Source organism: Hipposideros armiger, unplaced genomic scaffold, assembly GCF_001890085.2.
Source record: "Hipposideros armiger isolate ML-2016 unplaced genomic scaffold, ASM189008v1 scaffold_148, whole genome shotgun sequence".
NCBI lineage: Eukaryota > Metazoa > Chordata > Mammalia > Chiroptera > Hipposideridae > Hipposideros > Hipposideros armiger.
Genome location: NW_017731498.1, coordinates 2588947 through 2615307, shown reverse-complemented (window position 1 = coordinate 2615307; position 26361 = coordinate 2588947). Strand labels below are relative to the sequence as shown.

At 34.7% G+C, this 26361-nt stretch overlaps 2 protein-coding genes across 2 annotated transcripts in view; one reads left to right on the top strand and one right to left on the bottom strand.

The window, feature by feature from the left end:
• The window catches only part of RB1 (RB transcriptional corepressor 1), a 153181-nt gene that overhangs the window by 93226 nt on the left and 33594 nt on the right, over positions 1-26361 (top strand). The window lies entirely within an intron of this gene.
• On the bottom strand, positions 19840-21491 carry LPAR6 (lysophosphatidic acid receptor 6). Its single transcript, XM_019650856.1, has one exon. It carries the CDS (start codon positions 20964-20966, stop codon positions 19932-19934), a length of 1035 nt encoding a protein of 344 aa, XP_019506401.1. The 5' UTR covers positions 20967-21491; the 3' UTR covers positions 19840-19931.

Genomic DNA, 26361 nt, shown 5'->3' with positions numbered 1-26361 from the left:
GAGAGAGAGAGAGAGAGAGAGAGAGAGAGGGGGGCACGCACGTGCACGCAGAGAGGCAGAGAGTTAGATCTTGAAGGGCAAAACTTCTGTCTTTAAAAAAAAATCTCTCTCACAATACCTAGTCCAATGTCTTACATGTAGAATTTAGGTACATAAACAATTAGAATTATAATGCCATCTTGATGAATTTATCCCTTAATCATTACAAAATGACCCTCTTTATCCCTGATTATATTCTTTGCTTTGAAAACTACATTGTCTGATGTTAGTAAAACTACTCCAGCTTTTTTTTCCATTAGCATAACATATCTTCTCCCATTCTTTTACTTTTAACCTATTTTTGGCTTTATACTTAAAGTAGATTTCTTATAGGCGGCATATAGTTGGGCCTTGCTTTGTTAATCCAGTCTGACAATCTCTGCCTTTTAATTGGGATGCTTAGAACATTTAAATTTAATGTCATTATTGGTATGGTTGGGTTTAAATATTCCATCTTACTACTTGCTTTCTATATGTTCCATCTCTTTGTTCCCGTTTTTCTTTTTATCTGACTTCTTTTGGATTGAATATTTTTTTATTCCATTTTGTCGTCTCTTTAGGCTTACTATCTATACTTTTTTGTTTTGTGTTATTTTGTAATTGGTTGCTTTATGATTTATAATGTACATCTTTGCATTCCCATAGTTTACCTTTAAGTAGTATTACACCACTTCACATAAGAACCTTAGAACAGTGTACTTCCATTTCCCCTTTCCCAACCTTTATCACAACCTTTGTGTCGTACATTTTACTTTAACGTGTTATAAACCCTACATTACTTTTGCTTTAAAATGTCCATTATCTTTTAAAGAGAGCAAAAGAAGTATTTTCAGTTACATGTTTACCATTCCAGTGCTCTTCATTCCTTGTGTAGGTCCAGATTTCCTTCTGCTATGTATTGTTTTCCTTCTGCCTGCAGAACTTTGTTTTCTTTAAATAAATTTCTTATGTGCAGGTTTATTGTGATAAAATTTTTCAGCTTTTTAATGTCTGATAAAAAATCTTTATTTCACCTTTATTTTTGAAAGGTATTTTTCTGTGTATAGAAGTTGACAGGTTTTCTTGTTTGTTTTTTTTCCCTTTCAGTACTTAAAAAAATGTTGCTCTGCTGTTTTCTGTGTTGTATATATTGTTTGGATGAAATCTGCCTTTTATTTGTTTTTCTGTAAGTAACAGGACTTTTCTTTCTGGTTGCTTTTAACATTTTCTCTTTATCACTGGTTTAAGGCAATTTGATTATGATATACCTTGGTTTAGTTTTCTTCATGTCTCTTTCGTTTAGAATTCTTCTTGGATATGTGGGCTTATAAGTTTCATAAAGTTTGGAAGTTTTGGCCATTATTTTCTTTAAAAAATGTGTTGACTCCTCTTACCCTTTTCTTCAGATATTCCAATCACGTATGAATTAGGTCACTTGAAGTTGTGCCGTAGCTCACTGATACTGTGTTCATCTTCCCCCTAGATGTTAATTTCTTTGTTTCATTTTGGATAGTTTCTGTAGCTAAGTCTTCAGGTTCATTTTTTTCCCCTCTAAAATGCCATTATTCCATCTACTGTATTTTTAATCTTTGACATTATATTTTTTTGTCACTGGAAGTTTGATTTGAGTCATTTTTATTCATTCCATATCTCTCTTTAATATGTTTGTACTTTCCTTTAATTCCTTGAATATATGGAATATAATTAATAATAACTTCTAAAAATCCTTGTCTACTAATTCTGACATCTATGCTTTTAAAAAGTCTTTCTATTGGCAGATATTTTTCCTTTATAAGGAAAAATTTTCATGATTTTTTTTTTTTGCCTGCTTTGTAATTTTTTTATTGGATGCCAGACACTGTGAATTTTACCTTACTGGCTTCTGGGTATTTTCATACTCCTTTCACTATTCTTGAGCTGTGTTTGGCATACAATTTAGTTGCTTGGAAGCAGTGTGACCCTTTCGAGGCTTTTGTTGTTTTTTTAGACAAAGCCAGAGCAGTCTTTAATCTGTGACTAATTTTCCCCATTATTGAGACAGTGCCCTTGTGAGTACTCTTCTGATGTCCCATGTATTACAAGGCTTTTCCACTCTGGCTGGTGGAAATCAGAACTCTACCTGGCTCTGCGTCAGCTCCTGGATTGGTTCATTAGGCTCTATTTCAGTTTCTCCTCCTTGCATTGTAGCCTGAGAACTCTGTACAGGCAGTAAGCTGAGGGAGGCAATGGTGGGGTTTACCGTTTGTTTTCTTTCTCTCAGGGATTATTGTCCTATGCTGCCTATTGTTCAGCGTCTGAAAATTATTGTTTGACTTATGTTGTTTGATTTTATAGTTGTTTAAGGAAAATTAGTCTCTGTTCCTTCATCATGGCTGCAAGAGTTATATAGTGATTCATAAGATATTTATAAATATATGTATATTTAAACAATATCTAGGGTATCATTTCTGTTTTCCTGTATTAAATGCATCTTATCTTCTGAATAGCACAGTTTCAGAGGGCTCCTTACTATATGGAAAGCATAGAAGTATTAGTTATTAACTATTTCCTTGTATTAAATTTTAAGAAGGCATGAGAAAGTTGAGTCTCATTTAAGTGTTGTCAAATATAGCCAACTCATTAAATTGGACTCTGTCGTATTATTTTTAGCAAACATTGGCAAGTTTCTTCATGCAGTTGCACAAATATTTGACCAAATCACTTTTATATAAGAGAAGATTAAATATATTTCATTTTTATTATTTTTCCAAATTTTAAATGAAGGCCTATTTTGTGCTTCGGTACAGTTGTAATGAGTAGCTTTTTTGACAAACTTATAAACCAATTTTTAAGCTTCTTTGGTGTTCTTTTGAAATGTCAAACTTGACAGGAAGTGAACACAAAAGGGAGAAAAGCCTGTGGCTTGGAAAAAGTCCCAAAGGATATCTGTTGTGTATTTATATGGTGGATCATTAACCTCTGGTGCACTTTGCACAAAGGTTTTAGTATTTACCATTAGACATTGTTTTTAAAAAATGTTACATTTTACTAAGAGTTACTATGTCTCAGAAAGGTAAGCTAATTGTAAGATAATTATTAAGCCAATTTTATATTTTCAAAAATATGAGTAAGTACAATGACGTAATATGATGCCATATATTATATTTACACAGCAGCCATGCTTCTATAATGAAAAATGTTTTATGTTGGGTTTTTAACAGCTCCTCATGAGTTATTTAAAACAACCACATATTTACTTTCTGACAACAAGAGGAAACATTTTATTTTAATTTTTAAAAATATAACTGAAAATATAGTTAAGTTTTAACCTCTTTCAGTGTGTTCCTAATTTCTTGCCCTTAACTCCCACAGCTAAGTTAGTAGTTTCTCAAGTGATTTAGGAGACTTGATGTCATTCAAAACTGAAATTATTTTATTTTTTTCTAAATACAACTTTGCTTCTCAATATCTATATTTTTACATTACTTTCCAAGTCATCCAGGCTTGAATACTGAGCATTCTTTTCTTTTTTCTCTATAGTTACGTACAGTCTTGTAATTGAAAACAAAACAAAACATTACCATGTCTCTTAGATTTATTTTATTATTATTTTTAAATCTATTCTCATTACATTTCCCTAGATCAGATCATCACCTTCTTCCGTTTAACATACTGTTATAGGCTCCTATTTGGTCTCCCAGCTTTGATACTATTCTCCATTTTATATTTGGGTGCCAAGTTAATCTTCCTAAATGCTTATTCTTGCCATGCTCCTGTTTAAGAACTTGCAGTAGCTCCCCATTTCCATTCAGAAAAATTGAGCCTTTCCACTTAGTTCTGATAATCTGCCCCTGCCGTACCTTTCCAGTCTTACTTCCACTATTCCTCAAACACTTGCTATAGCCAGAGAGTTCTTTCATCTCTGGAGCAAACCGCCTTTATCCACTGAGAGGTGGCATGGCCCAAGATGGGATGTGGAATCAGAAGACCTGGCTTTAGGTCCTAGCTCTCCCATGGTGGACAAGTTAATATCTTTGTGTCTTAGTTTCCTGCTTTGTAAATTGAGATACCGTATTTGCCGGCGTATAAGACGACTGGGCGTATAAGACGACCCCCTAACATTTCCACTCAAAATACAGAGTTTGTTATATGGGCAGTCTATCTGAAGTGTACCTGGTGTATAAGACGACCCCCCACTTGGAGGCATATTTTTCAGGGCCAAAAAATCGTCTTATATGCCGGCAAATACGGTAGACCAAAAGTCTTGGGCCATTTTAGCGCAAGTATTTTATGTTTCTACAAAAGCATTTAAATGTTAGGAATTATTTGCCACTACTGAATGTGGATCCATATTACTTTGGGCTGCTTCATGATTTGTAAAATTTTGGAGAAAAATTCTTTTTGAAAAATGTAACACACACAGGTCTCATTTCTCTTTTCTCCTTTAGCTCAGTTCTTCCAGTTCTCCTTGGGCTTCCCTGATATTCTGTAACTCAGATATTTAAAGGGAATTTCACTTGCCCCTGGAGGTACATAATGATATGGGAAATTGCCCCTAGCCTTGAAGAAGCTTGGAACCTAGTGGAAAAGTAAATCACTGTGATACTCTATGAAATAAGAAAAGCCATGGAGGTCAATGGAGGAAGTGATCATATATGGATGGGAAAAGACTTGCATAGGTGTGGAAATGTGGAAAGACACAGAATTAGTAAAGCCTGGAATGAGGCATATTGGGGAAAAATTATGGCCCAGTATTGGCAAGAGTAGATGCATGCTAATTTAAGATTAATTTAGCCTTAAAAGTTAGAGTTTTCGTCCTTGTTAGAAATGGAAAGCTAGCTCTATTGGTAAATGAGATATTGATCAAAAGTTAATATAGCAGATAATTCTATGCACTAATTTTTAAAAAGTGGGTTTTCTTTTAAGGAAACCTTTAGAATGCATACTTTCTTGTCTTCAACAGAGGATATTTAATTTTATGTTTTTCTTTCTGAGCTAGGTACATCATTACAAACATATATTATTTACAGGCTGGATTCTCATTTGCTTCTGGAGAATATTGTGCCCTGTGCCTAGCATTTTAGTTTTTTCTGCCTTTCCTTTGTTTCCCTGTGAGTTATTATTTCTCAGTGTTTTGAATTTTACTAGTCCACAGCACCTGTTGTAAGGTGCTCTCCTAAGCTGATTAAATCAACATGCACTCTTGTAAATGCCCTTTGTCCTTTTGGGTTTTTGGCACAACTATCTTGACAAAGTCCTTTTCTTACTTCCAGGTTAAGGATTATTCTTTTAGTAGTGCTTTTCAAACTTAAATGTCGTAGGAATCACCTGGAGATCTTGTTAAAATACAGATTTTTATAAAGATGATCTAAGGGAGGGCTTGAAGTTCAGCATTTCTAACAAACTCCCAGATGATTCTGATGTTGCTTAGCCTGTGGGCCACTCTTGAGAGTAGCCAGATTCTAGATGACTGTGAAGCCCTTAAATTATACGGCTTTCATATGAATACTCTGTTGGTTCTTTACACTAACTTTGCAAAGTGGAAGATAGTGTAGGCATAATTCTAGTTTTGCCTGTGAGGAAAGAGAAAGACAGAGTATCTGTTAAGTACTCCTTTAATTGTACCACATTATTTCTGTTAAATCATTCACACTGTTTTTATTACTACTATACATGTAGTCAAGCTTATGGGACAGTGTAAAAGGCAGCAATATAAATAGTAAGTTCATTTTATTCTAAGTGAAAAAATGACATGTATTTTTATCTTGAGTAACAAGGTAAGTGTTTTGCCTAGGACCTAATTAGTACTAGGGAGGGGGGAAAGTACCGTTTGTTAACCAGCTGCTTTTTGCAGTACACTGTCACTATTGGTATAATGTACTTCTCAGGAAGATAAGATTAAAAGAAGACTTTACAAAAAAGAACAAACTATATTTTAAAAGGAAGCACTAATGTGCATATATATCTTATTCATGCAACTCTCAGAAGCGACATTTTAACATAATATAAGTGTTTTTAGAGTCCATAATAATCGAGGGTTGATGAAATTAGCTCTTCGTATCATCCTTCAAGGAGATTGAAGGGAGGGATGAAAATGAGGTGAAATGGAAAACTAGGTCTGTTTTCATAGACTGAATTGTTAAAACTGAGTTTTCTCTCAGTTTTTAATGAAAGATTCTGGGTATACCTAAAGTCTTCTATAAGAATAAAAAATGTGAAGCTGAAAGGTAAAATAAAGGAAGGCAATACCTTAGAAGTAAAATTTTTGATAGTGACCTTGTGTTCTAGTGAGCTAATTTAGAGAGAATTTAAAAATATAGATATGCAGAAAAAGTATAAGCAATTAAAATAAGTATAGTAACTTAGTTCACAGAAATAATTATCCACCGAAATGAATAGATGATTGCTTTAAAAAGATCTAAGCATATAAGCTCAATTTAATAAAATAGCTATTTATTCATAATTGTTAAGGATTAATGAAGCATTAAGTGTTTTTTTATGTGGTTCCTCATATGTTGAAAAACAGAAAACCCAAAGAAACTGAGATAACTGTTATAAATGAATGCAAGTCTTGTATTAAATACTTACATGTGATTAAGTTCTTTATCCAAATCTGTTTATGGTTTTAAACATAAAATCTTTTCCATATCTAAACCTTTGCTGCAGTACCTTCTTGTCTTGAACACCATGTTTGATCCTGAGTTTATTCTTTTCTCTAAGCATTTACCTTTCTTTAATCTTCAGAACACTCTGACACATGAGAAATTGCTAGAGTTCACTGTGGAGGAGAAGTATTCATGACCTGTGTATTCATGTCTCCCTTCCCCCTGCCCCATCATTCGTACTATACATTCTCATTGTTCATGAATTGGCACAAGTACCAGAGAAATTCAGAGATGTAAAATGAAAAAAACAAAAAAAACCCAACAACTCAGAAATGTCCCTTAGGTAGCTCATAGAAACTTGCGTTAGGAAGCAGTGTTTGTAATAGCTCATCACTGGTGTACTTCTTTGGAACCTTTCCTGGTCATCATACAGACCTGTGTCAAAATGACCCTTGATTATGCATATTATATCTTAATGTAGAAATAATAGGTAATATTTTTGCATATGTGCTGTAATAGGTACTATTAAAAGTGCTGAGATGTGTTAGCTCATTTATTTTGCATAACCCAGTGGAATAGATGCTATCATTACCATTTAACAGATGAAGAAACTGAGGTACCAGGAAATTGAGGGGTTTTCCTTGTCCACAGAGCTAAGTTGATGGCAGAGCCAGAATTTTAACTCAGCTATATGGTTTCAGAGACTGCTCTTAACCTCTGTGCTGCCTCTTGGTGTTTATGAGTTCACTGTTGGGTATATGCACTATTGTGATTAGTTTCTTTGTTCACGTTTTCTCTGTGTTTATGTCTTTGTCTTTATGTCACTATGCTGACTGTAGTAGAAGGAGCATGGGCTTTGGGGTCACTAGATCTCATTTAATCTACATAGAAGTAAACATTACTATCTCTGTTTTACAGATGAGGAAAGCTGAGGTTCAGAGATGTCACGTAACTTGTTTTGGTATGGTTCTGAGCAAGTTGTCTCTGTATCTCATATTTCCTTGTCTGGTAATAGTAGTTACCTTTCAGAGTTATTGTGAGGACTAAATGAACAGTTATGAGAATGATACATTTTTAAAATATCACAATTTTTAGTTTCCTTAACTTCATCCCCTTGCCTCTACTGTATAGAGATTTTTTAAGAACAGAGAACTGAGAATACAGTTAAACATTATTGAATTTGTTTACCCTAATTTACCATAAGTATGTAGAACTTTTCTCTTTTCCCAGGATGCCTCCCCTCCCCCATTGCCTTTTCAAAATGGAAAAAGTTCAGGGAATACCCGAACTCCAGCATTGTTAAATGTGGGCAGTGTTCACTGTTATACTGCAGCTGGAATTTGTTACATTGCTTTAGTTATGAATCATGTCAGCAATTGCTCCCAGGGCAGTGCTAGTTCATCATTCAAGTACAAACAAGAAGGGAGATAGCAGTTGTAGAATAGCTTGGAAATATCCTGTGTACTTAACCTGTGTGTGGAAGTACTTGTCCTCTTATTCATAGGGTGTTCTACAAGGTCATGATGTTAGAAAATTACTTGAATATAGTTTTAGATTTTCAACCTCTAAACTTGTAGTCAGAGCCTAACTGTAATAGTGAGCAGGGCTTTGGAACCTGGGTGTGCAAGAAGTGAAGAGTAGAAGTATCTTATGAGATATCTGTTATAATTTATATAGTTTCTGAATTTCTCCAGCAAAATAAGAAGCTATTCTTAATTAGTGACTTTAGTAAAATTTTAGAACCACTTTAGGGCAATTGTTCTTAAATCATCTAACTTATTTACCTTTAATTATAAAATAGAACCAACTTTTTGACATTTATCTTTTCCAGATATTTGTGGCATGTTTTTAAAACTCTGAATTGTCCCAGCCTAGTTTTAAAATGCACATTAGTGGCCCTTGCTTGTGTGGTTTTATCAATTTACTTATTGGTTCTTAATATTCTCCACTATTGTCAGAAATAGCCAAATATCAAAGGTATTTTTGGTGTCTTCCTGTAAGTGCTAGATTTAGAATATGATAAGGAAACATAGAATAGAATAGGAAACAGCTGGATTTTTTCTGACTCTCAAAAAAACTTTTTCTATTCTTGGTAAGTTTCAGTGTTTCTAGCATCTAGTAAATATAAAAGGTGATTTCTCTTTAAGATTTTGATTATACACTTTAAGAATTCCTCAAAGACTGACATAAATCTCTCTTGCTATCTTTTAAGTTCTTTCCCTTTTGGAGTTCAATATCTGGACATTTTTATCTTTATTAATAAATTAATAAACATTTATTTTTTATTAATATCTTGTTATTATACTTACCCTTTCTATGTTTTAAGATAATATAACTGTCTTAAAGATTTTTCATTTACGTATTAAATAATGCTGATTTTTATGACTCAAGTTTTACAACTTAAGTTTTATCATTTCAGTTTTTTTTCTTTTAAGCATTAAAATGAGAAAGGTGAAGTAAAATGACTTATCTGTCACTAATAGTGGAGTCATAAACAAAAAATGAGCATAGGGTTCCCTAATCCAGTACTAAATTCTTAAAAATATAAACTTGCTCTTGAAAATACAAACTTTTGCATTACCTCTGTAATAGGTATATTGGACACTTTTAACACTATGTACTTTTAGACTAAGATCTAACTCACATATTTAAACAGGGTCTCCTGAAAGTAAACATTTCTATAGTTCAGTTTCAAATGAAGAATAAATGGCCTGGGTAGATGAAGATGGGTAAAAATTGCCATGAGAATGCAAAAATGATATCTCCCAACTTTTGTAATTTTTCTCTAGGAACAACTGTATAACCTCTTTATACATGTCCTTTTCTGTTTTTTTAATACATGCACATATTTTTTTTCTTCTCTTAAGTAGCTAAGATTATATTGATTTACATGTATTTCAGGCTAAAGAAGTCTTATGGGACCACATCACAAAGCAAAGCAAGTTTGCCCAACAGTTCTGAAACCAGTTAGTTTGGCCATCAGCAAAAATTACATATGTGACATGTAGGCCAAAAGGTGTAATTCTTAGTGTTATATTTTAAATAATATTTGTTTTTATTTAAATTAACTGATTCTTCAAGTACTATACATAAAGTCTTTTTCCCTGGAAAGCCTAAATTTTAGTCCAGTATGAATGTTTTACATTCATGTAATTAAAGTTCTTTATTTTAAAATAAAGAATTGTAATAAAGTCATTCATAGGTTTTTATGTCTCATTAAGATATGAGTCAAAATTAACAATTGGTTAAATAGTTAGAAATTTATCAGGTTTTTTTTTTTTTAAAGAAAATTATCTGAAGGTTATGTTGTTCATAATATGAGAATTTGTTTTGTTTTAATGAAAAAGCCCTTTGCATGTTATTTTTTACTTTTTTAAAATTTAAGTGTAGTTGATATACAGTCTTACATTGGTTCAGGTGTACAATATAGTGATTCAACATTTTTATATCTTACATTGTGTTCACCCACTAATTCTCATAATCATCTGTCACCGGTAAACTTATCACAATATTATTAACTATATTCCCCTTCCCCTTTTCACCCATCCCCCACCCTCTCCCTTCAGGCAACCATCCCTTTGGTACCTGTTTCTATGAGTCTGTTTTTGTTTGTTTGTTTTGTTTTCAGATTCCACATATAAGTGAAACCATACGGTATTTGTCTTTCTCTGCCTGACTTATTCACTTAGCATAAATAATATCCTCTAGGTCCATCCATGTTGTCACAAATGGCAAGATTTCAGTCTTTTTTTAATTGCTGTGTAATACTGCTTTGTATGTATGTGCCACGTCTTCTTTATCCATTCATCTATCAGTGGACACCTAGGTTGCTCCCATATCTTGGCTATCGTAAATAATGCTGCAATGAATATAGGGGTGCATATATCTTTTTGAATTAGTGTTTTCATTTTCTTTGGATAAGTACCCTGAAGTGGAATTGCTGGTTTATATAGTATATCTACTTTTAGTTTTTTGAGGACCCTCCATACTCTTTTCCATAGTGGCTGCACCAGTTTGCAATCCCACCAACAGTGCACAAGGGTTCTCTTTTGTCTTCATCCTTGCCAACACTTTATTTTGTTAACATTAGTAAAAGGGTTTATGTAGTCTAAGTTTCTTGTGTATAGCTTAGACTGTGCAGTTGCTTTTAAAAATAAGATGTTAGGGGCCGGCCAAGTGACTCAATTGGTTAAGAGCTCACTCAAGAGTTTGAGCTCTGAGCAACAGCGGTTCGATTCCCCGCCCAAGCTGAGCAGCGGCTGAGCTGCTAACAGGTAGCAGGAGGGCTCAGATTAAAAAAGAAAAAGAGAATGTTTCTGGTTCAAAATATAAACTGACCACACACCTTTACCTCCTTTCTTCCCCAAACCCTAGAGAAGTGACAGAAAAGAGAAAAATAAATAAATAAGCAAACACACACATGGGAGTGAAATCCAGCAGTACTAAGACTTTGAAGTGGAAAAACTGTGGAGGGAAGTTGATGGATTGATTCATGTTTGAGGATAAAAAATAAATGAGGAGTGTACTAATGGACACAACAAAGTTAGAGAAAACTCCAGCCCTGAATACACACAGGAAAGGGCTTTGGTGGAAGTGGGAGTCTTAGTCTGCAAGGCTACATAGAGTAGAAGGTACAGAGTGGGGCAGTAATCAGGAGGGTTCTCTCAAGTGTTGTCTGCCATGGGCTCTCCAGCTCTGTCTGCCATTGGCTCTTTAGCATACATCAAAATCATGGAGGGCTTGAATAACATATTGTAGGTTACAGATTTCTGGGCCCAACCCTAAAGTTTCTGGGGGTAGAGTCCTAGATTTTGTATTTCTAACATGTTTCTAAGTGATGCTGGTACTGCTAGTCTGGCACCCACATTTTGACAACCACAATTTGAGAACAACTGGTCCGTGAAAGACCTGCGCTGGCTCCCCAGCTAAAGCCATGCCAGCCCATAAGAATCAGGAAAATGTGTCTCCTTCTGTACTAGTGAATTAGAGAAAGACACCCCCCTGGATGCAGCCACCCTAGGCTTGGCACGCAGAGTTTAGGCTGAAGCCCTATGCTTTCATGCAGTGCACAAGCTATGTAAATAATGCCTGGCTCCACCCCAGCTTTTGTGCACGTACACACACAGGGCAGCAGCTTCCTGCTGGTGCCTGCAAGAGAAGCAGAGTAGAAATCGAGGTAAATCCAAACTTCTACCACAAACTTAAAGAAAAAACCAGGAAATGCATTTCTGTCTAAGAAGGAAAATACAACCAACTAACGACTGTGCTGCTAGGTTTATTGCCCTTATTTTGGTATTTTGGGGGTACCTCAGTTCAATATTTGTCTATTCATCTCCAAAAGAAAGACCAGAGAAAATGAGGGAGAGAAAATAATAATTCAAAAAATAACAGAAGAAAAATTTCCAAAACTAATGAAAGCCAGGTGGCTTCAGATGGAAAGGACCCATGGTACGAAGCAGGATGAACGAATGTGGATGCGCCTTAGTGGAAATTCAGAATTCCACAGAGAATGAGAAAATTATAAAAGCATCCAGAGAGAAGAAGTAAGTTATTTACAGGGTAATAATATCCAGTTCAGCATCGCAGTTCTCATCTAGAATTCTATATCTGACCTGCACTGTGAAACATGAGGGTAAAATGAAAGAATTTGCAGACATGCAAAGACTCAGAAGGTTGATCTCCTGACTATCCTTTTTAAAATAAAATTACTAGAGGATGTGCTTTAGCAAAATGAAAAAGTAGTCCAAGAAAGGAGAAGTCATGGGGTCTAAGGAGGAGTAAAGCTATCACAGAGAGAAAAAAATGAGAAAAATCCTAGGATTCAGCAGTCATGGAAAATAGTTGCTCCAAAAGAGAAGTCAGGTAGTTCCATAAAGAATGTCTCCAAGAACAAAGTGGTTTCTTTTAACAATGTATAGCCTCATCTAAATGGTGGGGATTCAACAGATAATAGTTTAAGGTTGATAAATCAAGTAATAAGAGTTTGATGATAACTGCAAGAATTGAATTCTTGTATCAGAGTAGTATTGATAAAGGAAAATTTGTCTTTTTTCCTCTGGCTTTTGAAGAATTAAATGAACCATAGTTTTGGTGAAACAAAAGGCAGTCTTTAGTTTTTACATTTTTGTGTGTAGGTACAGGACATTTGTTAGAGCTACATTGATAAATACCCAGAGTAGATACTATATAAGTAAATAGATATTAGTTATTAAAAATTAATCTTCAGTCTGTCAGGCAAATAATATATAATTTGTTTTTAACTCTAAGCCCCTTCTAAACTCTACTCCCTCTATTTTTTTTTTAATTGGGGAATTGGGGGGATGGGAACAGTGCTGGGGAACTGAGGGAAGGGGAACAGACAAGCCGCTGTCGTCTTGTCCCTCAGTCCAGCCGTGGAGGACGTCACCTCACTGGCCCAAGTTGGCACCATCATTGTGCTCTTCCCAGCCGAGGCAGATCAGTTGCCGGCTTCTGGACGGCCGCTCACTGTGGCTACTGGCCGCTCACGCTGGCTGCTGGCTACACACGGTAGCCCATGGCAACCCACTGCCACAGGGGCTGCAGCCTACGCCATCACCAGCGACCCGTGGCAGCCCAGCTCCAGGTTGAGCTGTTGTTCAGCATCTTAGCTGTGGAGGGCAGTGTCACTGGCCTTCATATGTGGGATCCGAACCGGGGCCCTCTGGCGTCCCAAGCCAGTTCCCAACCATCATGCCACTCGGCCGGCCCATCTACTCCCTCTATTTTAATCCTATATGTTAGGTGCTATAGAGAATGCAAAGAAATACAAAATATAATCCCTTTCTTCAAGGAGCTTGAGGTGTCTGGTTAGGATGATAAGACGTAGCCCATGTTAAAAGATAACTAATAAAGGCAGTAAATAAATACAAAATAAATGATACAGACAATAAGCACTATCAAAGATTTTGTTTAGGAGTTGAACTGGGCCTTGTAGGATGAAAAGGATTTTATCAGAGAAGAGGGGCAGCGAGAGCCTTATTGATTGGGGTGGGGAGAAGGGTAAGTGGTGTGTTATGTGCTTCAATGTCTCAAGAAAGTGAGTTGTGAACACAGGACAAATAGTAGACCAACCTGGAGAAGAGGTATCTTGTTTGGGAGACAGAAGGAAAAACAAGTGAAGGTCAGGGCCAGATTTTGGTGAACTTTGAATTTTGAAATGGGACTTTTCCCTTCAGGCAATGGAGAATCTGGCAGCTTTTAAAACTGGGTATTACACCATCAGTATAAAGTGGCGATTTAATAGGTAAATCTAGTTAAACGTTTGAAGGGAGAAAAAAGTAGGAAGCCGAATGAGTGAGAGAGTAATTGCAGTAGTCCCAATATAACATGGTAACTGATGAAAATGGTTACAAAAAGGGAGGAATGGATGAAAGTTATAACTGACAGGAAAAGGATATGTAGCATGGCATGGATCTTACATATTATGTAGTCCAAAACCCTTAGTTAAAGATGAGGAGATCAACATAGAAAGGTTAAATGACTTAACTAAAGTTATGCTACTTTGTTGCCAAGCCCTAGACTAGAATGCCTCCATCTTTTAATAGAACTTTAAGGTTCATTCATTCAACAGATATTTATTGAGACCTATTATGTGCCAGGTGTTAATAGTGATGTACTTGTAGGGTTTTTTATTTTTTATTTTTTTAATTCCCCATCCTTATTGGCTTTCGTTTTTTTGACTATGTAGACAGGAGGTTGCAAATACAGCCTACAGGCCCACCACCTGTTTTTATAAGTAAAGTTTTATTTGAAAACAGCCACACTCATTTGTTTATGTATTGTCTATGGTTGCTTTTGCATTGCAATGCAGAGTTGGGAAGTTGTAATAGGATGGTATAGGCTGCAGGCCTAAAATATTTACTCCTAATTTCTGATGTACATACAACATTAACATATTTCCCAAAGTCTTACACTCAGTTAAATGTTAACACCTTCAATACCCCTTTTACACCATTCCCCACCCCATTCCTTGTTTTTTGGTTTATTATTCCTGTGTGGGTTTTTGGGGTTTTGTTTTTTGGTAAAAATAAACATATATGTATGTTTTCAAATTTTGCCTTTTTCTTACACAAAAGGTAGCATACTATGTGTGTTCCTTTATTCTTTATTTTTTTCATTTACAATATGTACTTTATAGATATCAGCTCATAGAGATCTTTCGCATTCTTTATTATAGCTGCATAGTACTGCAGTATGTATGAGTATATATACTACAGTTTATTCAGCCAGTCTTCTATATATGTGTGTGCATCTAGGTAGTTTCCAGTATTTTACAATGTCAAATAATGCTGCACTTTGTACATATGTATTTTTATGTTATTGAAAGTGTGTATTCAGGGTAAATACCTAGAAGCGAGAATGGTGAGTTAAGGGTAGTGTGTGTGTGTGTGTGTGTGTGTGTGTGTGTGTGTGTGTACGTGAGAGAGATTGCCAGTTTCCTAGCCATAAGGATTGTATCGTGTTGTATTCCCACCAGCTGTGTATGAATGTACCAGTTTCTCCACAAGGGCTACTGACTTAATTGTGCCAACTAATGACATTAAAATATTCTTCCCATGCATCATCACCAACATTTCAAAAAAGAAAGGCCATTTTAATAAGGGACAAAGGAAATAATCAAAATAAAGAATAAGAATAGCTCTTCAAATTTAAATTGAATATAGATATTATTGTGATTCTTTTTCTCTTTTTGCTGAACACAAATGCATCTCTACCCTGTAATCAGAGGGACCTTTTTGAAATTTTAAATCTGATCAGTCTCTCCTTTTACTAGAAATCCTTCAGAACTTTCCACAGTTCCTCAGATCTTAACATGACTTTATCATGGCCTATAAGTACATGTAAAATCTCAGCCCTACATCCATCTCCAACCATGTTGGCTTTGTTTTAATCCTTTCAGTATACCAAGTTCTCTCCCACAGGGCCTTTGCATATGCTGCTTGCCTAGCCACCTTAAAGAAATAGACATGTCAAAAAAATCAAGTTCTTATCCTGGCTCTACCTCAACTTGTTATGTGACTCTATGCAAGTTACTTGGCCTTTTAGCTCTTCAGTTTCCTTAGCCTAAAGTGAAGTCGTTTCACATGAATTCTAGGCTCTTTCAGTTAAATTGTGAATTTACCAGAAGTCATTTTGATAGGAAGGTAATGAACTCAGCACATTCACCCTGTAAGTATTAACTGTAACTTGGCTGTAAGTATACAATATATATTTGTTTTTCATACTCACTATTTACTTAAACTTATATTATTGTCAAAGTTACTTGATTGACTCTATATAAGTGAAGCAAGTTTTGAGTTTGGAAATTAATTATTAAATTCACGAATTATCTTACTTCTGGGATCCTGTCTCTTGGATTCTGTTTTTGCCCTTGCCATTACACAAAGTGATGAAAGAGGTAATTCTGTATCCTATAAAAAGGAGTTATTGGAATAAATGTTTTTGAGGGAGGGAGGAAAGAAAAGTCTTGGTAGAGAAGTTTGCCTGGAGTTAATTTCACATTCTTTTATTATCCTGGTCTATTGCCCTGTTTAAATGATATTCTTTGTACTTTTGTAAAACTCACTGACAGAAATGGGTAGCAGACATAGGTAGCAGGTAAAAAAGATGAAGAAAGAGATAAAATATAAATTTGAGACTTAGTGATTTTAGGATTATGTATATGTTGGTGTCTGGAAATTTTGATAATTCAATAATATTGTTAATCATTAAATACTCAGGTTGATTTAAATATGTTCTGTGTCCTTAAGTTTGTCCATGTGTCCTTAAGTTTATCCATTAGTCCTTTTTTTAAAAAGATTTTTATTGGGGAAGCAGAACTGTGTTGGGGAATTGGGGAAGGGGAATAGCCAAGTCGTTAGCCTTCAATCTTAGTGGTGGAGGACGCAGCTAGCTCAGCTTCAACTCCAGTGGCTATCCTGCCGCCTGTTGGCAGCTTGTGGACGTTCAGCTCAAGGTGCCGTGTTTGGCCTTGGTTGCGGGGGGGCGTGGCCCAGCATCCCATGTGGGAGTTAAACCGACAATCTTGTTCCTAAGATCACATGGTCTCACCACTGAGCAATTTGGTCACCCATTGGCAGCTTACGGCAGCTCACCTCAAGATGCCATGTTCAATCTTAGTTGCGGGGGTCGGCGTAGCCCACCATCCCATGCTAGGAGCACGTGCTCTCACCAGCTGAGCCATCCTGCCACCTCTTGGCAGCTCAGGAACAGCTCAGTGGCAGCTCAGCTTGGGCGCAGTTCACTGGCCCATGTGGGAATCGAACCAGCAACCCTGTTGCTCAGAGCTCGCGCTCTTTACCAACTGAGCCACTCGGCTGGCCCCATTAGTCAATTTTAATCTGGATTTTTTTTCTTAGAAGTCATGTTATAAATGGATAATTTGGTTTCCAGGTCAGCAGAAAAGAGCTTTTTCAAAACAGTTTACCTTAGGATTATCTTAAGATTCATCTACTAGTAAGCACTGTTTATAAAATTGTCTGTATAAAATTCATTCACAACTAAGAGCACCAGGTTACATCTTCCTTCATTTGTCATCGCGTTGGATTGGCATATAGGCACGAAAATAGTTTGGGTGTTCAGAAGTAGTAAAGATTCTGCTAGGCAATAGTAACTTAATATATTGACAAAAGACCAGGTATCTAGTTCATCAGTGGTCCAGAATTGTAAGACCAAAAAGCTATTGCTTCAGTCTCTTGCTAGCTACATACCTTTCATAAATTATTCTCAGTTGGGGAGATGAAGTTTGCTAGTGTTCCATTTTCTATTCCTCAGCTGAGTGACTAATTTCTTTAAATACCAATATCTGTAATTAAGATTTATATCTCAAATTTACTTTTAGTATTTTGAATATAGAGTATAAAGTCAAAACTCCTTAATAAAATACTATCATCAGTTTCTTTAAATTTTGTGTGGATATATTATGTACAATGCATATATTTTCATACATTGTTTTGGTAAATTAGTTACTTGGTTGGCATTTTCTCAGAAAAGATGATTTCTAAGTTCAGAACCAATCATTAGGATGCTGGAAACCTGTTTTCCACACCTTAAAAATTTTATCATCTTCTGTTCCTTTGAAGGGAGTTAATGTAGAAAGGATGATAGTTAAATCATGTGTTCTTTATAAAGATGTTGAAAACATTGGGCCGTTTTTGGGGAGGGAGGGCTTGGTATTGTCACTTTAAGATAACAAGAAGTAAAATTTTCGGAGTTCTATTAATACAGTTTTGTGAGTAAAGGGGAAAGAGAAAAACCCTAGGAATATATAATGTACCTTAAAGTGCAACATTAAGAAAGGAAAGTAACTTGAGTACTCCCTCTGTGTGTAGGTAAGATTTATCCAGGATTTGAAGTTCTAAATGAGAAAATGAATACTTGTTACATATTTCTTTGTGAAGAATCTTATACAAAACTTTTGATTCATTTTCCTGTTGACAAGAGAGCAGCAAAATTTGGCCAGTGAGTGCAGCAATAACAACTATCTGAAGACTTATTTGCTTGTATTTTAAAGTAATAGCCATGTTTTCAGATCTTGCTCACAAATCTTTAAGTGGAGGAAAATTCTGAGAAATGTTAACGGCCTGTCCCTTTCCTCCATATCAGTAAATCATTAGGTGCTTTTCAACTAAAATATGTTTAGAGTGCTAAATGTATTCGTTTTCCGAAGAGTGATATCAAATAAAAGTACTACAAGGTCAATTAAAGAAAATACGTTCACAGCACATATACTTCTTTTGGAATATAAAGGACCATGCTTAATTTCTTCACTAGTTTTTTTTTGTTTTGTTTTGTTTTTAAGGATTTATTTTGCTTTAGGTTTATCTGAAGGAAACCATGGCTCCCTAAAGAAAATCCCCTACTGTTATTTTATTGAAATAGCAAATAACTATGATTCCTCTGAAATCATTGCAGTTGCCCAAACCCAGAAAACAGAAAAAATCAAATTTAAATCTTAAGAGTATTTGTCCAAAGTTGTATTCAAGACTTGAAAGATTAAAATGTAAATAACGGATAGGCTGAATACATGTCTTTTCTCAAAAATATTCTTTTTTAGTTAACTTTGGAGAACTGCTTGAATGAAAAAAAAAAGATATGTTGGAAAAGGAAAAAGTTTCAGTGTAATTGGTACATTATATCTAAATTATAGCTCAAAGTGATACCTATTTTGTATTTACTGAAATGAAAATGTAGTTGTACTAAGTTATTTGGCTCTGTAGCTTTGCTATTTTTTATATAAGGAACTATGTATGTCCTTACTTCATAAATTTTGGCATACAGTAACGTTTTGCCTACTTGAATAATATTTCAGCTATTCGTTATTTGGCTTTAAATGTTCAAAAGATAGAAGGGAAGTAATACATATATTGATCACTTTCTCAGTGCCGAGTATTGTATTTTACTATCTATCTCACTATCCATGGGGTTTCTCTAACCTAAAATACTTAAAATACAAGTTATGTATTATGACACAAATATACCTTTAAAATGTACCGTTAGTGGTATTTTACTTTTTTAAACATTCACTCAGCAAAATAACATTTAACGTTTTGTTAGTTTCTTCCTTCTCAATTTTTGTGGTAAATATCATTGTGAAATTGAGTGTTGTTATAGCCAGACAGTGGATCAAAATAGTAATTTTTAAAGCATGCTATTATATAGTTAGATAGCATCTGCTTTTTATAAATTGCATACAGTTGAAAGACAAAACCCTTAATATTATCTGTAAGTGTAACTACTCAAAGATCTTCAGTGTTACTGATTATTCTACAGAAGACTTCATTTTTAGCTATTTTTTGAAAAATACTCTAAAAACGCTAATTTCAAATTAGTTTTCGTTCTCATTTATGTTATTATAACTTAAGAAACTAGTAGTTTCAATTCAAATTGAAATAGAAATTAGATATATGTTGAATAAAAATATTAAACAAACCTTTAATTGTAAATCATTTAGTATAAAATTATTAAGAACTTCAAAGACAGTACAGATGGTCGCCACATGATTTAAATCATAGTCTCTTTGGACTTTGAACAACGTTTTTAGGGATTTTTTTTTTAATGAAGAGGAAGATACAAATCTAAATGGCTAAGAAAAATAAAATAAGAGTGTATACACGAATAGAATACATTTGAATGCTTAACACATTGAATACAACTTTTTTTAATACTAAAAACTTTAAAATGTCCACGTGCGTATTTTTTTTCAGAGGTGGAGAAATAGTTGTCCAAGAAAAAAACTTTTCACAGTTGAAGAAACTTGGAGGTTCTGTCTGTCTCAGTGAAGTCCCAGTGGTTTTTATTTCAGGCAGCTTATATTGTAGACTCACTGTCAAATATCTTATTTTTTAAGGTCTGTAGGTTATGTTGAATAAAGTTCTCTGAGGCTTGAATTTCGGAGAACCTGGAGTCGTTTCTCCTAGAAGACCAGTTTTTCATTTTTATTGAATTCTGAATTGTGTCTGACGTGAAGTAGTAAACTATTGGGTCAAAGCAACAGTTTGAAACAGCAATGCAGAGTGTAATTGGGTACATGGTCCTTACTGCTGCCACTGCTGAGCAATTCACAAATGTCTGTGTTCTCATAAGAGAATATAAAATAAGGTTGATATTATAAGGTACAAAACAGAAACAGAATATGATCAAATGTACAAAAATCATTTTTAAAATTTTAGTTTTGTTTATTTTGCTTCTACTTAATGTAACAGGTTTATTTAAAGTTCTTAACACCATACTAGAACAAGTTACATTTAAAATTAGAGGAATAAAAAATCCCACTATTTCAATAAAAATTACAATCCGTGAGAGATATGTTTTCCATGTGTCTTCTGGAAAATTTTCAAAGCAGGTTTCTGAGGTATTGTTCCCCTGAGAGTGGGTAGACTGAAAAAAAACTGCTGGTGCACTTCCTCCGATCACAGTCAACCAGACAGCAATGCAAACAATTTTTGCATTTCGTTTTGTTCTTAGAGTCTTTGACTTAAATGGGTAGACGATTGCCAGAAATCGATCTATACTAATGCAGGTTAAGAACAGAATGCTTCCATACATGTTGGTGTAAAACAGCATCACTGAAATTTTGCAAAGTAAATCTCCAAATGGCCAATTCTGTGTTGTAAAGTAAAAAATCCTGAAGGGTAAAGTAAAAACGAAAAGCAAGTCTGACATTGCCAAGTTAATCATGTACGTTGTAGTTTCATTTCGCACTTTGAGGACGCAGAGGAAAATGTATATGGCAACACAGTTGGCTATTAACCCCAGCACAAACACCATGCTAAACATGCACCCATACAGAGTGTACTTAAAGGAGTCATCGTAGAAGCAGAGGGAACTGTTAAGGCTTACCATTGTAAGGCAGGTCCAGCCTACAAGTGTTGAAGTCCTTTGGTCTGCAGCAGCGTGCTTTGGTATTCAGATTGTGGCCACTTTAAAACCTCCAGTGTATTTGCAAACCCTTTGGATCTTTGGATGGTTTTATCAGTATTTCCCTTTTCTCCAGAACTTCCAAAAGAAACGTGAAATCTTTTGTTATAAAGTTTCCACTTTGTTCTTCAATGGTCTCATTTTCTAGTCACCAGAAAATCTGTAAATCCAGGGCTTAGTTAACCAACAAGCAACCTTTGAAAAATGTAGTCATTGAAGCCAACTCATTGGATTATAAATGTTAAAGAAACGCTGTGTCTTGAAACAGAATAAATGTACTTGTCTGGTAAACTTGGGTTTCAGTAGTCAGGATGATAATCCAAAATTAAAGTTTCTTCATGCTCCAGAGCGGTTAAGCTAAAGTTAGCCATTTCATTTTGCTTTTCAGTGCAGAGTTTCAGAGACTTAAACATTCCCAGTTGGTCTCATGTACTGCTTTGCTCCTTTTAAATGAAGTTTTCCTTTTCAGTATTCCGGCAGAGGATCCCAGATGGTGGTAAACAGGAGTCTTTTAAAAGTTCCGAAGTAAATTCCTGGGCGTGTTAGCTCTTGCTGAAGGAGGTCTTTTCCTCTGTTACCAGCTGTATTGTGCGATGGACTTTTCTCTGAAGTGAAAAAGAAAGGCTTGCTCACTAGATTTGTAATGTGACATCACAGGAAGAAGAGGCTGGGCTTAGACAAAGAAAGGTTTTAGCCAGGTTTGTTTGCAGTTCCTTCATCTGATAATGTGTCTGCTGGGAGTATACCTAGGAGGCTTGCAAATGGTCACTGTTTTGCTGAAACATCTGCAGAAATGACTTCTGGGATGATGGCCACCTCTCAGGGAGTTTTCTTTTCTTTCCTTTTAATCTTTCTTTTGGTAGTAATAATTGAGAAAGAAAAAAATCAGTATTAAGCCTATTTCTTTCTTGATTGGTTTTGTGTTTGGGATCTGACTTTTTAAAGAAATAAACTGTATATGAGTGTGTATATTTAAATTGAAATTGTTAGTGATAGTATAGCATTAAAAAAACTGTTTAGTGACTGAAAGAGAGAAATTTGATCTTCATGTATAAAAAGGATTTGGTTGAGAGAACCATGGTAATTTTGCTCCTCTTGGCTTCTGTTTTTCATAATTGCTCCTCAAGATTTAATTTGGTTTAATTGGTGTGACTGTGAGTAGCTCCAGTCCTGGATCTCTTTAGTTTTCGATAAACAATTTTCTAACATCTTGCTCTTTCCTGTAAGATTGAGTTAATGTTTTAGGGAACTTGAGATTTTTAAATTACCACTGCCACTAAGAATAAATTCAAGAATTATTTATGTTAGGTGTGGCATTAATCTTACTTACACACAGAATGAAATTGCATCTTTTCAAATGAATTTTATATTCATTTTCCCCAGCCCTCTACTTACCCCTCTTAATATGACATTTACTATATATTGGAATATGGTTCAAATTTGTCTTCATTTGAAAGCTCCTATATTTATATTTAAAGTTTACTCATTTTTTAAAGCCCCAAAAAATCAGAAGAAGAAAGTATGTGGGATGGGGTAGTTGAATGTAGATGTTATTCCCTCCAAAAGGACTAAAGATAATCACAATCCCTGGTCACAAACATGGTTTTCTTATTTTAAATTACTATTTTTCAGAAAAGGTAGATCTAGTTGTATTTTACTGTTGTTATTTTCTAGTTTGGTTCAATTTGTTTTCACTTCCTTTTGGTATCACTTAAAGAAATATAGGGAACTTAAGAACAATTTATTTTCCTTTATAAATTACTTAGCTAATTTAAATATGTTGCAGTAATATAATTTATGCTGACTTTGTCCCTTTTTAATTTGAGCTACACTATTATGCTCGGCAACTTTTGTTTGTTGATGAATCACCCCTGAATTGCAGTTTTATTTTTATTGTTTTGATGAGGAAATTTATCATCAAGTGAGACAAAAAATGAGTATTACTTAGAATCAATAAATAAAACTTTAGTGGGTTGAATTTCTTTGTATCTCATTGGTATGGAAAACAGGTAGTATATTCATATTAGAAGTTGGAAGGAAACTTTGAGTGTAATGAAAAAAGGAATAGTTAATAAGCTTGAATTCTCATTGGAGAAAATTTTTTTGTTATAGTTTCTTAGTGATCTACTTTCATATTGATAATCTCCTCTTTAGTCATCATTAAATAATGAAATCTAAGCAGTTATATGCCCTGACCTTGTTTATTTCTATTTTCATTTTGAATATGGCATTTTCTCAAACGAAGAATTAAAATCCTGCATTGGAATATTTTTCCACACATTAATGTTGTTATTCACTTGATTTCTTATTCACTTAACTGTTTGTTCATGTATAGTTTTATCATGCTTGAGTTAATGGTGCTTAAAAATGGATAGATCACTAATTATTGAAGTAAGCTTTTTACTGTCAGTATATTATTATATGTTTATATTTCTAACTCTTACACAATGCTTGACCCTTAGTAGGTACTTACATGTTTGCTGATATATACATCATATCAATAAACTTGAATTTTTAAAAAGTTGTTTCTACGAAGGAAGAACATTGGTAGAGGGGATGGCTGTCTGTTTCAACAAGGAAGATCATCGAATGTTGGATTTTTTGAGATATTTAATTTGACTTCTAATTAAGGAACCAAAGTGAAATTAGATACCTCGAAAAAATTTCAAGTTAATATTTGAAAAATAAAGAGTAGCTACTTATAAAGGGAGTTAAATAAATTGAAGGAATATATTTAATAGGTACTTTTGTGTTCGGTAGACTCTGACCAAACTGTTATTTTAATGAAAGATTTGTACACTTCTGAAAGTTAAGTCCGTGAATCAATTTATTTCTTTTTTTTCTTTTTTTTNCAGACAAGTTGCTGTCGTTTTGTTCTTCAGTCTAGTTGTGGAGGACGTTGCCTCACTGGCCCAAGTTGGCACCATCATTGCGCTCTTCCCGGGCGGAGACAAATCAGTCGCCGGCTTCTGGACGGCGGCTCACGGCAGCTGCTGGCTGCTCAAGCTGGCTACTGGCTACTGGCTGCTGGCTACATATGGTAGCCCATGGCAACCCACTGCCACAGGGGCTGCAGCATATGCCATCGCCAGCAACTCATAGCAGCCCAGCTCCAGGTTGAGCTGTTGTTCAGCATGTTAGCTGTAGAGGGCAGTGTCACTGGCCCTCATATGTGGGATCCGAACTGGGGTCCCCTGGCGTCCAAAGCCAGTTCTTAACCATCGCGCCACTCGGCCGGCCCTCAACTTATTTCTCATATGGGATTTTTTAGGGGGTAAAATAACATGTATAACTGATTTGAAATTTAGTGAATCTCATTATTTCAAATTTTGCTTATATCAAGAAACCAGGTAAATAACCATCTAGTCCAGAAAGTAGATGTTTTATTAATCATTATAGTAATGGTATAAGTCGTTTAGTTGTATAACTGATTTTTATCAGTTTGAGAGAGAATAGTATTCTATTAGTTAACCATTAGAAGTTGTAGGATTTGGGTAACTTCTGAGTTCTTGACTTAACTTCTGCTACAACTGTGGCTTTGAGGCGGCAAGAAATCGGATTGTTCATGGTTGATTTCAAATAGGCTCATAATGATAGTTATTGAATGAATAAATCTTTATTGAACACCCACTATAAACAAATGTATATACTGGGCTCCTCAGCCATTCTTCTTGTCTCATATTTGTTATTTCTAACCCTGATAGTTTAGCAGTTTTACCTTGCCCCCTCTTTATTCTCACTGCCACTCTTTTGGACTAAACCTGTTCACTGTTATCTATATAGTTGTTGTAACGTCTTTTCTTCTTATTTTTAGTCCTACCCTCTTCCAGTTTCCTCCTGCCAAAACTGTCACAGATCAACTCATGAATGAATCAACTATTCATTTATTTATTTATACACCTTCTTGCTTTCAAAACAAATTTAAAGCAGATTATACTTTTAAAAGTCAAAACTGATGGAACTAAACATTTGAGATTTTAGCATTTTATTATATGTAAATAATACCTAAATTTTAAAAGTTTTAAAAGAAAGTCTGTAGAATAGTGAAACATTTTAAATGTGAAACTATTCTAAACATTAGTCATATTCACTATTCTGAAAATTATTTATTTTGAACACAATAAATGTTTCCAAAAAGCAAAATGAAAAATCTTAAAATACAAATTCATAACACATTAATAAAAGAATAAAAGCCAGGTGCTAGAGGGGAGAGAGAAGGCTACTAAGGGCAGTGTGTGAAATGTTACAAAAATCTAGGCTAAGGGAAGCTGCTGCATTTGACACAAGGCAAAAAAGTAAAATAAATGGATTATGTAGTTTTCATTTAATGAAAGAAAACATTCCTGACTGTCATGGGGAAAACTTTCCTTTATCTCAGAAATAGATTGTGAATCTTTACACATGAACCATTCAGTAGCCCCCACAGTTTTGATAGTATAGTGCAAAGGATCTCTACCTGAGGACCTTGAAATCTCTGAAATCCCTGTTGTACATGTTCCCACGAGGATTCAGTCCATGGCCTGCTGTGATTGTCAAATTGGAAGTGACTAAAAACAGGTAAAAGCCACAGATCTAAAGAAATGAAGGATTGGAAGATCCTGCAGCTATTCCTCTGAAATTCCTGAAATATTTTGAAAGTTTTTTTCTGGATAAACTAGAAGGAATCTAGACTATTAGTTGCTAGTACAGACTCCTTACGAATGAAGTAAAAGAATTATGTATATAGGCAATACATGTAAATCTATGATTTTTTATTTAAAATAGGGAAGTATGAAAGTGTTGTGTAAGGAGCACAGGTAGATCAGAGACACTTAATAATACAGTCTCTTGACCTTTCTAAGATACCGGCTTCTTGGCTATAAAATGAGGGAGTTGAACTGCTCAAAGGTCCCTTCCTGCTTCTATATCTGATTCTGATTCTTTGAATAGTCTGAATGCTTAAGCTGACGGGTTGGGTTTTTCACCTTAGGTATAACAAGTCAATGAGTTACTTTTCACTCTATGTTTAAGGATTTTAAATTTTGAAACCAGGTCATACAAGAAATATTCTTTGCTTAAGCAAAGTGTCTCATAAGAAGAATTTTGTTAGTATTCTATTATACTATAAAGATTAAACATTTTTATAAGCCTTTCCTTTATATTTCGATAGCACTCTTATTTAAAACACCTTTCCTTTCCAAAAAACAAATAGAATGTCATGTTCTTTCACTGTAAAATTTGTCAAAGAAGAATTGATCAAAACTTTAAACTATTGTCTCATTAAAAGTTTTGATGGCCATAATTGGAGTTGTACCAAAAATAACATTGAGAAGATAAGATA